We start from the raw sequence: 15086 nt of genomic DNA on the forward strand, positions 1-15086 counted from the left end.
CCATTCTCCCGGCCATGGGGATAAAGTCTCTTAATAATTTTTACTCAGACGACCCACTAGACAGCTGGTTCTATGACTCAGTGACACCGCGCGGTTTTGCGTTCGATGGAGCCATGCCACATGCATGCAAGACTCCATTGGGCAGGGGTAGAAACAGCACAGGAACAAGCGAACTCATCCGCTCACCAAGTAATATGACCAACATTCTAAAAGACGACATTACTTTCCATTTAAAGAAAGGCTATCATCTGGCTAGTGTACTGGGAAATGTTTCTATTATTACAGGGGATCAGGGCTTGGAGGATGAGTACATGTCATTGTGGACTCAGCAGATTGAAGAAAGTAAGGGAAGATTTCCGCTGGTAATGGCAGCTACAGTACTTCGTGATAATATGTCGACTTTTAAATCCAAAACTTTCACTGCCAGTCTGCTGAATGTAAAGAAAGAAGTATATAGATTCTCGAGCCTTGCAGTGTCCTTTTGGGCGCTAATTAATAACATACAACCGACCACAATCTGGGAGACTATTCAGAACCTAAGAAACAGTGGAGTCGTCAGTAGTGATAACGCGCATCACTTGATGGTGCTGGTCAGTATCTCAGCAGAACTGAGGCTGAGGACATACATGAACAACCGTGGTCAGGTAGAGAACATGTCAGCCTTATCGTCAATATCGCCCGATACGGCTTTTGAGGAGAAATTACAGAAAGTGTTTTACATCTCAAATACAAAACAGCTCATGAGATACTATTACACAGAAAGACCCCTGAAGCACTTTATTTCACGGCTGGCTGACACTCAGTCGTTGGAAGAACCACCAATTTTCTTTGACAATTCTTCAGATCTGAAAGCAGAGATTTATCAAAGTCTGTGCGATTTCGAAAATTTTAAGAAATTCTCAGAACAAACGTTACACAACGATTTATCGAAATATGGTGAAAACACTAGTACTGCACGCAGTGATGTTGCCGTCTCACTAAACAACTTGGGTACCGCCTGGAAAGACCTTGGTGATCACAGAAAGGCGGTTAGCTATTATGAGCAGTCACTACAGATGAAGCGGAGTATCTATGGTGAGGACACTGCACATCCTGACATCGCCAGCTCGCTTAATAACTTGGGTGCCGCCTGGACGAAACTCGGGGATTACAGAAAGGCGGTCAGGTATTATGAGCAGGCACTACAGATGAACCGAAGTATCTATGGTGAAGACACTGCACATCCTGGCATCGCCAGCTCACTAAACAACTTGGGTAGCACCTGGGATAACCTTGGTGATCACAGAAAGGCGGTCAGCTATTATGAACAGTCACTACAAATGAACCGGAGTATCTATGGTAAGGACACTGCACATCCTGACATCGCCAGCTCGCTTAACAACTTGGGTAACACCTGTAGGAAACTTGGTGATCACAGAAAGGCGGTCAGCTATTATGAACAGTCACTACAGATGAACCGGAGTATCTATGGTAAGGACACTGCACATCCTGTCATCGCCAGCTCGCTTAATAACTTGGGTAACACCTCGGTTAACCTTGGTGATCACAGAAAGGCGGTCAGCTATTATAAGCAGTCACTACAGATGGACCGGAGTATCTATGGTGAGGACACAGAACATCCTGACATCGCCTGCTCACTTAACAACTTGGGTACCGCCTGTAGGAAACTTGGAGATCACAAAAAGGCGGTCAGCTATTATGAGCAGTCACTACAGATGAAGCGGAGTATCTATGGTGAGGACACTGAACATCCTGACATCGCCAGCTCACTTTACAACTTGGGTAACACCTGGATGAACCTTGGTGATCACAGAAAGGCGGTCAGCTATTATGAACAGGCACTACAGATGAACCGGAGTATCTATGGTAAGAACACTGAACATCCTGACATCGCCAATTCGCTTAATAACTTGGGTGCCGCCTGGGGGAAACTCGGGGATTACAGAAAGGCGGTCAGCTATTATGAACAGTCACTACAGATGAACCGGAGTATCTATGGTAAGAACACTGCACATCCTGATATCGCTGACTCACTTAACAACTTTGGTGCAGTCTGGAGCAACCTTGGTGATCACAGAAAGGCGGTCAGCTATCATGAACAGTCACTACAGATGAAGCGGAGTATCTATGGTAAGGACACTGCACATGCTGACATCGCCAGCTCGCTTAATAACTTGGGTGAAGCCTGGAGGAAGCTCGGGGATTACAGAAAGGCGGTCAGCTATTTTGAACAGTCACTACAGATGAGGCGGAGTGTCTATGGTGAAGACACTGAACATCCTGATATCGCCGGCTCACTTAACAACTTGGGTAACACCTGGGGCGACCTTGGTGATCTCAAAAAGGCGGTCAGCTATTATGAGCAGTCACTACAGATGAGGCGGAGTGTCTATGGTGAGGACACTGCACACCCGGACATCGCCAACTCGCTTAATAACTTGGGTGCCGCCTGGGGGAAACTCGGGGATTACAGAAAGGCGGTCAGCTATTTTGAACAGTCACTACAGATGGAGCGGAGTATCTATGGTAAGGACACTGAACATCCTGACATCGCACAATCACTTAATAACTTGGGTACCGCCTGCGGAAACCTTGGTGATCACAGAAAGGCGGTCAGCTATCATGAACAGTCACTACAGATGAGGCGGAGGATCTATGGTAAGGACACTGCACATCCTGACATCGCCAATTCGCTTAATGACGTGGGTGCCGACTGGGGGAAACTCGGGGATTACAGAAAGGCGGTCAGCTATTTTGAACAGTCACTACAGATGAGGCGGAGTATCTATGGTAAGAACACTGCACATCCTGACATTGTAGCCTCACTTACCAATTTGTACGTGTCCTGGAGAGAGCTTGGCGATTACAGGAAGGCCATTAAGTATGTTCAACTCAGGGAACAAATGAAGCAGATCATTATAACTACAGAGAAGTAATCAGACCTTCACCTCCTTAGTGCCTGTAAATCAAGGGATGATTTTACTACACATTTTGCAAAGATTTAGATAATAGGCCTGGAAAAGTCAGTGGCGTCACATCGTTTAACTTGTATATTACACTATGTCAATACTCCATTTATGTTCACATTCCAGTACCATATGTAGTTATAGAACCTGACGAATGTCATTGTATAAATTGTTTCATTACTGTTGCCTTACATTGTACAATGTACAAATGTGGTGCAAAAAAAGTTCATTCTTTCATTCATCAATGGCCTTCCTGATAGACCGTGAAATGAAAGTGATGAGTTTTATTCTACTATAATTTGGTTACTGTTCGTGATGATGTTATTATGATTGACGTAGTTTATCCCTGCTACTGGCTGAGTTGGGCGATAATCAGTTTGCTTTAAGTTGGACATTGATAAAAAGACTTTATACTATATAATGATGCCCTGAAATGTGAGTTGTTCACCTTATTTATCGGTGAGGCCGAAAATTTATTTATCACCCCTCTTAGCTAATAAGTAAAGGACGTAAGCAGTAAAGATTCCCACTCTACTTCAGACAATTGTTACCGCCTTGAGAGAAGTGTTGTTTGGAGTATATGTAAATGTAAACTTTTACCCGCTTGTTACTCGTAATCATGGATTTAATGTGGTGTTATTTGGCTTGTGCGCATGTCTTGCAAATATCATAATTAAATGTATAAGTTAAAGCTTAGTCAATCATAGTTGAATGTAGGGGAGTCAGCATTTGGTAACACGATGACTTCTATGAACGGAAAAACCATAGAACCGATAACAATTACAAGTGATTCTTAAGTATAATGTGATCCTTACGCAGATGATAGAAGGAAACTGTGTTGATGTCTTGTCTATGAGAATGAAAATGAGGTCATTTATTCATTCCTTGAATATAAGGTAGCCCGCTTTAGTATAGAGCACGTGTGTCATTTCACCGTCTGAGTCAGTCAGTCAGTCAGTCCCATAGCTTTTTAATGAGGCAGACGATAAAAACTTCTATACACGGAAAAAACATACGTTTGTACAATTGGGGATTAGCTAGACTATATATGATATATTAGGCGTGTTCCTCCATGCTCCAGCCATTTAGCATCATCGTACGGTGTATATATTTCTGTTGTGTGGATCAATGAACTTTGACTATTTACATCATACAATAGAATAACGGAACCTTCCATACATAGAAGGTCGGTAGTATGTCGAGTTTAGTTCAGTGTAATACTAATAGTTAAGTGGCAAGTCAATATTGACTTTAACTTTGAAATACACCTGAAAAACATTCAAACTACTGTTTATATGTAGAGATAATTAAGAAGCCATATTGTGTAATATGATATCATGTCTGTAATAATAACCAATGACTTTTATTTCCGTGTTGTCCAGAGCCAGTGTTCAATATGTACAAATACACGTGGATGAATTTTTCCAAGTATTGTGTTGTAATGTGATTGTACTGATTTTTGGTCTTCAAATGTGACACCATAACTTGCTAGAATGCAAAAGAAACATAATCTATGACCTCATGTCCTATTGTGCTGTTGTTTTCAAATGTGTTTAAAGTTTCTTTCTACTGATTTTTCTACTTCTACTTTTGTACCAAAATATATCTGCCTCTAAAAGTAAAATCATAGCATGTTCAGTGCAAAGGATCCAGAACCATAAGTTCCGCTGCAGTACACGGGAAAGTCGCAAGAAGGCCCAAGATTATATATACAGTATATATTTTACCTTTGTCTTTCCAAGACCTTGCCACATGCAAAATATGTGATCAAAACTCCTTCCTCAGTTATGCCAGATATAGTATGAGGAAACACACACAGACTTACATGCATATAAACATAAGTGGGTGTAAACGTACACACATGCACTTATAAATACAAGCAAAGAACAATACCTCCGACGGAGGTAAGTCATGGACGTGATTACGTAAGTGCCCTTTTCGAGTACGTGGACAGGTAGGTAGGCTACCTCACAGGTTTAGGCCTAAATGACTTCATTTTTGGTTGACAGGCGCACGTTCAGGCATATCCCCGATTTGAAACAAAAAAAGAGGAACTTCTGCCCTCTTTGGATCTACGGGAAACAATTTGAAACATTACCGAGACGGCATCTAGCCTATGTGACATACTTGATAATTGACCTGGGCTCACATTCGCCCCCAGGCTAGGTGATATTATCATCCATTGGTATGTGATCTATGTTGGGTTGGGCAGATCACTTCTGATTGGATCTCATTAGATTGAAAACACCAACACTCAACATCAACAACTCAGGAATATTTTCTCTTGTGTTTTCATCAGTTCTGGGGTGTTTAAATGATACCAACCATCAGTTCAGGTAGCCTTTTACGAGTATTTGGCGAAGCCTAAGTGTAAGAACCTTTCAACTTTGTACTGACAGTATACGTAATTTTGCCGCAAGCAGTGTGACAGAACTGGTTGTTCAAGTCAGTCGTATAAGGCTAACAAGGTATCGTGGCGTGGGGATAGAGTTTTACAGACGTTCTCTCGGCAGAAGTCCGCCATGTTGAGGGTCTCTGAGAAACTCCGTGAGGCGGACGCGAAGGGAAGGAGGTACGGACTAGCCCGTGCGGAGACAGGCTACCTCCGTGCCCTGGTGGACGCCATGGCGGACACGGACAGGCTGGCGGAAGTGGAGCTGCTCAAAAGTCTGGGCGACGTGAACTTGGAGAAGGGAAGACTCGGGAAGGACGTAGGAAAGTTCAACATGGCCTTGGCGCTTTACATAGCTGGTGTGGTCCGGTGTGACCATCGTGATCAGGGAGAAGGCATAGAGCACAGATACGAATACACGGAGAGACTTTTACAAGGGGTGTCGTCAAAGGGGCCTCAGGGTCAGTCAACTGAAGACAGGGGGATGGATACACCTGCAAATGTGGCAGAAAAGTTTCAAGACCTCGACAGGAAATGGGCTGCCGGTGGTAACACAGACTCTGTGCTGGTTGGATACGCACAGTTGTTGGTAGAGGGAATAGTAAACGACAACAGTATGCTTGAAACAGAAGCGATGAAAAGTCTCGGTGACGTGTACCTGAAAAGAGGAACAGAAACTAGAAACACAAGAGACTTGACCAGAGCTTCTGCTCTGTACAATAAGGCACTGGCACGGTGTCACAACGTACAGGGAACAGATGCCCTTGTCCACCGCTTACTGCACACCGCAAAAATCAGACAAATCATCACAACTAAAAACAAGGTGAGTGAAATATGTACAGAAATTTGCCCCCCCCCCCCAAAAAAAAACACATGAGAAAATCGTGAAAGTATTTTAGAGTGTCAGTGAAGTTTATCGCCAGAAACATAGTAGCTTCTACATTGGCATCATTTTTCTTACTTATTTTCTTCCGACAATCTCAGTTCCGTATCTTCGAGGACAGCATATGTCCAGAAATTGTGAACGTATTTCCACTTTTTGGGCTGTGGGTACAAGACGACGTTGCTCCGACGACAATAAATGCCCTATTAGCTCCATGGAGTCAATGATGCCAAAATCAACAAGAACCGTTCGAGTTAAGGTGGGGTCACACCTGCGTATATATTTAAGTCCGTATGAGGCGCGCATGGGAGTATTTACCTCCACCAGGCCCCACGGGTCGTTGGAAAAATAATAGAAATTGGACAAAGGTAAACAGGTAACATGTCAGACGAGTTAGCTGGGTCGCTAACCATACTTAGCTCACTTAGTCAGATAACTCATCTGGCATGTTATGTATCTATATTTGTCCAAATCGTACTATTTTTCCCCCGACCTGTGGAGCCTGGTAGAGACTAAGAGCGTTATACGCACTTCAAACGGACTTGAATATATACGCATGTGTGACCCCACCTTTACGTCAGGTCCTTGATCTTTGACCGTTCGTCAAAATCCCATTGTGCGTTGAATAACACGATTGTCCACCTGTTAATCATGGACAGCATATTGGGTCTCGTAGAGGTCAACACGTACGCAACATGCATGTTAAACATTTATGGCTCCCTTATGGTTTGACAGAGGTCAGCACGTACGCAGCGACAACATGACGTGAGAGAACGGAAGGACCACCTCTCAGCTGCGCCCTCTAGCGACAACATCAATGACGAAATGCGCCGTCCACACATGTAGGTACAAAGAATGGCGGTTCTTTATGATTGATTTTGACTATCGTTGAAATGTATTAGGCTCTATTGGTTGTAGAATAATACAATAAGTGTTTTGGTATTCCTCTTCAGTGCCCCTGAGCTGCAGAAAGCTGAACCCCGACGCGTTTCACAAGACGACAAGTGTTTGAAATGAAAGAATGTAAAGAATTGCGTATGCCTCAATTGTATGCCAAAACGTTTCACAAAACATTTTCTTATGACAGTTAATCAATGAATTAATGACATTGCATAAATTATGTTAATCTGTTGGTGACGCCTATGGAGCGGGCCTATTTTTTTGGCGACGCTTGAGGGGCGAGCCTGACGGTACAGTGATGTATGGAAGAAGCTTGACAGTACAATAGTGTATGGAAGGCAAATTATTGGGAGGGAAACGTCCAGCGTTTTCTCGAAAATGTTGCCTTTCTAGTGACATATTCTCTTTACAGTGAATACGAGGAACATCTTTATGCTGGCTGCAGGGCCCTGCAGACTGGAGACCTGGACACAGCGGAACAAAGCTTTGCAGTCGCGCTCAAGTCTGTTCATGTCAAAGGTGAGTCTAAGTATAAACATCGTTCGAACAATTCAAAAGTAACTACTTATAAACGGTCCAAAGTCATTGGTTGTTGTCGACACACAAAGCTATGTTTACAGCACACCTGTGATCGCTATATATTATCAATGGCCATAAAGGCGTTTCGAATACGACAAATAGAAACACTGATGACTAAAACTTTAATTCAATAATTTATGACAGTGCCCAAATGAAATTGTGAAAGTTAATAGCATTCCAAAGGGTTTTTTTTCTTGAAATTAAAAGACGAACTAAATACAAAATTATGATTCATAATTTCCAACTTAGGTCAACACAACAAGGAGGCGGAACCCCTGTACAAGTTGGGCGAGGTCTATTTGAAGAGAGGAATCCAGTCAAAGGACGGAGGCGACTTCACCAAGGCTGCAGCACTCTGTAATGCAGCACTGGTAAGGTCAAGGAGAGAAGATATAGAGGAAAGAATTCAGGAAATAACTCGACTATTTGTTAAGGAAGTCCTGAAGATCAAACAGAAGGCAGATAGTAATGATACAGTGAAACACAAATTGACGCTGAAGGCTGATAGGAACTACGTAGAAAAAGAGATCAAAAGAATTGAACAAGAGGTAGATCCATATAGTCTTGATGAGGATGACACAAAGATAGAAGAAGTGGAGATGAAGAGAGTAGAAGCAATCGAAGCATTGTTTCAGACACTTGTTCATCAGCGTAAAACGTTCATAGCTAGCCTTGTAGATGAATGTATGGAGATAATGGGTCCCCCTCCCTGTAAGTACGCCATGATAGGTTTGGGTTCACAAGCCACAGGATTGGTAACACCATACTCTGATCTGGAATTTGCCATTTTGGTAGAGGAGGAAACCGAGAATAATGCTAGTTATTTCCGCAATCTCACGCATTACCTGCATGTCAAAGTGATAAATCTGGGAGAGACCATTATCCCGGCCATGGGGATTAAGTCTCTGAATGATTTCTACTCAGACGACCCACTCGACAGCTGGTTTTATGACTCAGTAACACCGCGCGGTCTTGCGTTCGATGGAGCCATGCCACATGCATGCAAGACTCCATTGGGCAGGGGTAGAAAATACACAGTATCGAGTGAACTCATCCACACACCAAGCGTTATGACCAACACTAAAGGAAGACCTTACTTTGCATTTAAGTGAAGGCTACCATCTTGCTAGTATACTGGGAAATGTGTCTTTTCTCACAGGAGTACAGGACTTGGTAGATGAGTACAGGTCGTTATGGACTCAGCAACTGGAAGAAAGTAGCGGAAGAGTTACGTTGATGATGGCAATTGTATGCCTAATTGAGAATTCACGTATGTTTCAAACCAAGGCTCTCACTGCCAGCTTACTGAATGTTAAAAAAGAAATCTATCGGTTTTCAAGCCTTGCAGTGTCTGCTTTGGCGCTGCTTCATAACATACAACCGACCACAATCTGGAAGACTGTTCAAGAGCTGAACAACCATGGAGTCGTCAGTGTTGAGAACGCACATCACTTGATGGTGATGGTCAGCATCTCAGCAGAATTGAGGCTGCGTACATACATGAACAACCGTGGGCAGGTGGAAAACATGTCAGCCTTATCGTCAATGCCAACCGATACGGTCATTGAGGAAAAATTGCAGAAAGTGTTTTACATCTCAAATACAAAACAGCTCATGAGATACTATTACACAGAAAGACCATTGAAGCAATTTATTTCACAGCTGACTGACGATCAGTCGTCAAGGGAACCGCGAATTTTCTTTGACAATTCTTCAGAGCTGAAAGCAGAGGTATATAAAAGTCTGTGCGACTTCGAAAGTTGGAAGACATGCTCAGAACAAACGCTACAAAACCATTTATTGAAATATGGTAATAACACCGCACACAGGGATGTTGCCGAATCACTTGCCAACTTGAGTAATGCTTTATATATGATTGGTGATCCCCAAAAGGCTGTCAGTCATTTAGAACAGGCACTACAGATGTACCAGAGTATCTATGGTGAGGACACCGCACATCCTGACATCGCCGGCTCACTTAACAACTTGGGTCTCGCCTGGGGCAACCTTGGCAATAACAGAAAGGCGGTCATCTATTCTGAACAGGCACTACAGATGATGCGGAGTATCTATGGTGAGGACACTGCACATCCTGATATCGCCAACGCACTTAACAACTTGGGTGAAGCCTGGAGAAACCTCGGGGATCACAGAAAGGCAGTCAGCTATTACGAACTGGCACTACAGATGTACCGGGGTATCGATGCTGAGGACACTACACATCCTGACATCGGGGACTTACTTAACAACTTGGGTGCCGCCTGGGGCAACCTTGGTGATCACAGAAAGGCGGTTAGCTATCATGAACAGTCACTACAGATGAGGCAGAGTATCTATGGTGAGGGCACTGCGCATCCTGACATCGCCAAATCACTTAACAACTTGGGTATCGCCTGGGAAAAACTTGGTTGTCACAAAAAGGCGGTCAGCTATCATGAACAGGCACTACAGATGATGTGGGTTGTCTATGGCGAGAACACTGCACATCCTGACATCGCCAACTCACTTAGCAGCTTTGGTGCGACATGGGGAAACCTCGAGGGTCACAGAAAGTCGATCAGCTATTTTGAACAGGCACTACAGATGAACTGGAGTATCTATGGTGAGGACACTGCACATCCTGACATCGCCAGATCACTTCACAACTTGGGCCAAGCCTGGAGTAACCTCGGTGATCAACGAAAGGCACTCGACTATCTTGAACAGTCAGTACAGATGAACCGGACTATCCATGGTGAGGTCAATGCACATCCTGACATCGCCATCTCACTTAACAACTTGGGTTGCGCCTGGAGGAAGCTTGGTGATCACAGAAAGGCGATTAGCTATCATGAGCAGTCACTACAGATGTACCGGATTATTTATGGTGAGGACACTGCACATCCTGACATCGCTGGTTCACTTAACAACTTGGGTGCCGACTGGGGAAACATTGGTGATCACAGAAAGGCAATCAGCTATTATGAACAGTCAGTACAGATGAACCGGAGTATTTATGGGAAGGATGCTGCACATCCTGACATCGCAAACTCACTTAGCAACTTGGCTAACACCTTGGGCGACCTTGGTGATTACAAAAAGGCAGTCAGCTATCATGAACAGGCACTACAGATGAGGCGGAGCATCTATGGTGAGGACACCGCACATCCTGACATCGCCGGCTCACTTAACAACTTGGCTGACACCTTGGGCGACCTTGGCGATTACAAAAAGGCAGTCAGCTATCATGAGCAGTCACTACTGATGAGGCGGGGTATCTATGGTGAGGACACCGCACATCCTGACATCGCCGCCTCACTCAACAACCTTGGTGCAGCCTTGAGCGACCTTGGTGATCACAGAAAGGCGATTAGCTATTCTGAACAGGCACTAAAGATGGAGCGGAGCGTTTATGGTGAAGACACTCCACATCCTGACATCGCCGGGTCACTTAACAACCTGGGTGCAGCCTGGAGGAAGCTTGGTGATCTCAGAAAGGCGGTCAGCTATTATGAACAGGCACTACAGATGAACCGGAGTATCTATGGTGAGGACACTCCGCACCCTAACATCGCCAGCTCACTTAACAATTTGGGCTACGCCTGGTATAACCTTGGTGATCACAGAAAGTCGGTCATCTATTCTGAACAGTCACTACAAATGAGGCGGTGCATCTATGGTAAGGACAGTCCACATCCTAACATCGCCAGCTCACTTAATAACTTGGGTGCAGCCTGGAGCAACCTTGGTGATCACAGAAAGGCGGTCAACTATCATGAGCAGTCACTACAGATGAAGCGGCGTATCTATGGTGAAAACACAGCACATCCTAACATTGTGCAGTCGCTTACCAATTTATGCGTTTCTTGGAGAGAGCTTGGAGATCACAAAAAGGCCATCAGCTATTTTCAACTAATGAAACAAATGAAACAGGTTATTACTCTGTGACCGGAGGGTAACCTCCGAGGACAGTATTGTCGTCGTCAGATGTGATGAGTGTTCGCATCTGTATCTCTATGTTCCCTTTGCCGCATTCGTATGTAGCTTGACATGTCTTCTGCATCTTTCGCTGTAGCTGTTTTTATAACCGATGAAATGATTTCAGAAATCACCCCTAAATTTCTAGTATTGTGGGACAGGCCATGTGGTTTGGGAGGTTTGGTAATTATCTTATCTTCAAGCAGATATGGGGTCATGTGTTATCTATTCTAGAAAAAAGCGGAAAAGTGGCAGAGGAATCCCAAACAGATGTTAGAGTCTGGCTTCCTAACACATTGCATCGGTTAGTGCCAGTGTTATAATTAACTTATAGACTTTGCCCTGGTAAGCTATCAGTAATATTAGGGCTTTTTCCTGTTCATCGTTATTTGTCTGCTTGTGACTGTCCATAATATTGGCATAGTACATATTGCTGTAACTGAATCGGCGGAACTTATATCGAACAGATGATGTGGTGTGTGGCAACAGCTGACGTAGTGTTCCAGCTGTTGCTGGTTATGATGACAAATTTGGTTTTATTTTTAATATTATTATCACCTCAACACCATGTCACATTCGATGGAAAACGCGTTACGTCCCAACGTAGAAGCCATAAATACGTCACGGAGTATGCCACGTGTTATATGTTCAAATAAGTAAACAGCAGCAAACCTTTCCACTCATAGTAGCTGTAAATGGCATCTCCTAGCAAGGGCTTTCACTTTCCATTGATTTATTCAACTCAGGTCAATGTTGACCTATTTTTGTCAGGTAGCCCTGGGACGTACCTGTCTAAAAAAGCTAACAGTAAACACTACTGCAACATAATTACAAAATCAATCACAATGGCAATACCATATGTACACAATGTAAGCATAGATGAATTACTGAATGGTATCTAGGTTTTGTAAAGTTTTTGCCCTTTTGTTATCCGTAATTATGAGTGATGATATTTGCCTTGTGGTTATGCCTCGCAAATATTGAAATTAAAGGTATACCGGGTAGGTCGAAGCTTGGAAAATCAAGTTGGGCGAACTTTTATGCGGGGCAACTTTCAGTAATAAGATACGACTTCTACCGACAGAAAAAACGTACGTCCTGAGAACATGTTCAAACATTATTTAATTCTTACAAAGGACAACTGGGTTGAGTTTTTGGGTATATGAATGCAAACGTGTTTAAAGATAAGGTAATCCGCTTAGAGATTCGCGTCACTTCACCATCTGATGGGGTTGCTGTTGGCTAGACTAACTGTTAGATATAAAATACTAGGTGTGTTCCTGCTATGATTAAGTCATTAAGCATCATCGTACAGTATATATATATCTATTGTGTGGAGCAATGAGCTTTGACTATTTAACAATAGAATAACACAACCTTATCATACATAGAACGTCGCTAGTATGTAGAGCTTTGTTCAGTGTAATGATTTAGCGGTAAGTCAAGATTGGTTGTAACTTTGTAATACACATGAAAACATCCAAACTAACTACTGTATATGTGTAGAGATCATTAAGAAGCCATATTGAGTAATAACTTACCATGTAATAATAATGTATACAAATTTTTATATGCATTGGCTTTTATATCCGTGTTGTCCAGAGCCAGTGTTCTACATGTACAGCTGTGTTGTAAATTACACGCGGAGGAAATTTTCTTAGTAGCGTGTTGCAATGTGTTTATTTGATTTGAAAGGAACATGTGACACTGACGAAAGATGTTGGATGTTGCCTGAAACGTCTGACCGTTTCCAAAACCATATTCAGTTGCTTCGAATTCATTAACTGCTTTTTGGCGGAAAAAGACGTCATTATTTCTAGAATTAAAACTTCCAACCATAAACGTATACCAATTTTAGATGCACATCAAATGCACCTTGGTATAATCTGTATGTCCCTGCCTAAGCTACATACATGAACACAAAATTGAAAACTCATTTATTTTATTTACAACATTTCAACAAAATACGGCCTTAAGTTCCACAACAAACTGCTAGGGGACCTAAAAGACACCACTTCTTGTCGACACCAAAAGCTATCTGCCACGAAAAGTAAATACCACGCACAGCATGTCCAGTGCAAAAAAAATCCAAAAACCGTTATTACAAGTTCGCTGCAGTACAAAGTAACGTCGCAAGAAGGCTCAAGAGTAAACTTGACCTTTGTCTTCCTAAGACTTTCCCACATGCAAAATATGTGATCAAAATCCTTCCTCAGTTATGCTGGATATAGTATGAGGAAACACAAACACACAGACCTAGATGCATATAAACACACATGCATGTAAACGTACACACATGTACACATAAATACAAGCGAAGAACAATACCTCCTATTTGAAACATTACCGAGATGGCATCTCGCCTGTGTGCCATAGTAGATAGCTAACCTGGGCTCACATTCACCCCCAGGCTAGGTGATGTCATCATCGACTGGTATTTGATCCATGTTAGGTTGGACAGATCACTTCTGATTGGATCTCATTAGATTGAAAACATCAACGTCAACAAATCATGAATCTTTTCTCACGTGCTCTCATCAGTTTCGGGGTGTGTAAAGGATTCCAACCATCAAATCAGGTGACCTTTTACGAGTATTTAACGAAGCCTAATAAGTGTCTGAACCTTTCAACTTTGAACTGACATAATACGTAATTTTGCCGCAAGCAGTGTGACAAAACTGGTTGTTCAAGTCAGGCACATAAAGCTATCAAGGAGACTGGTTTCTGTGGCGTGGGGATAACTAGTTTTACAGACGTTCTCTCAGTAGAAGTCCGCCATGTTGCGGGTCTGTGAGAAACTCCGTGAGGCGGACGCGAAGGGCAGGAGGTACGGACTAGCCCGTGCGGAGACAGGCTACCTCCGTGCCCTGGTGGACGCCATGGCTGACATGGACAGGTTTCTGGAAGTGGAGCTGCTCAAAAGTCTGGGCGACGTGAACTTGGAGAAGGGAAGACTCGGGAAGGACATAGGGAGCTTAAACAGGGCCTTGGCGCTTTACATGGCTGCCTTGGTCCAGTGTGACAATCGGGATCAGGGAGAAAGCTTAGAACACCGATACAAATACACGGAGAGACTTTTACAAGGGGTGTCGTCCAAATGGTCACAGGGCAAAGAACAGCCAACTGAAGAGAAAGATATGACTACACCTGCAAAGGTTGCTGGAAACTTCCAAGACCTGGACAAGAGACGGGCTGCCGGTGGCAACACAGACTCTGTGCTGGTTGGATACGCAAGGTTGATGGTAGAGGGAATAGTAAACGAGAACAACATGATAGAAACAGAAGCGATCAAAAGTCTCGGTGACGTGTACCTGAAAAGAGGAACAGAAACTAGAGACACTCGAGACTTGACCAGAGCTACTGCTCTGTACAGCACGGCACTGGCGCGGTGTCACAACGTTCATGGAAC

General features: G+C 43.4%; 1 protein-coding gene across 1 annotated transcript; it reads left to right on the forward strand.

The window, feature by feature from the left end:
- Positions 1-5650: 5650 nt before the first annotated feature.
- Positions 5651-7087, forward strand: LOC118419230. The gene is made up of 2 exons (XM_035825580.1): positions 5651-6181; positions 6977-7087. Exons 1-2 carry the CDS (start codon positions 5693-5695, stop codon positions 7085-7087), a joined length of 600 nt encoding a protein of 199 aa, XP_035681473.1. The 5' UTR covers positions 5651-5692.
- Positions 7088-15086: the final 7999 nt, after the last annotated feature.

Source organism: Branchiostoma floridae, chromosome 7 (genome assembly GCF_000003815.2).
Source record: "Branchiostoma floridae strain S238N-H82 chromosome 7, Bfl_VNyyK, whole genome shotgun sequence".
Classification (NCBI taxonomy): domain Eukaryota; kingdom Metazoa; phylum Chordata; class Leptocardii; order Amphioxiformes; family Branchiostomatidae; genus Branchiostoma; species Branchiostoma floridae.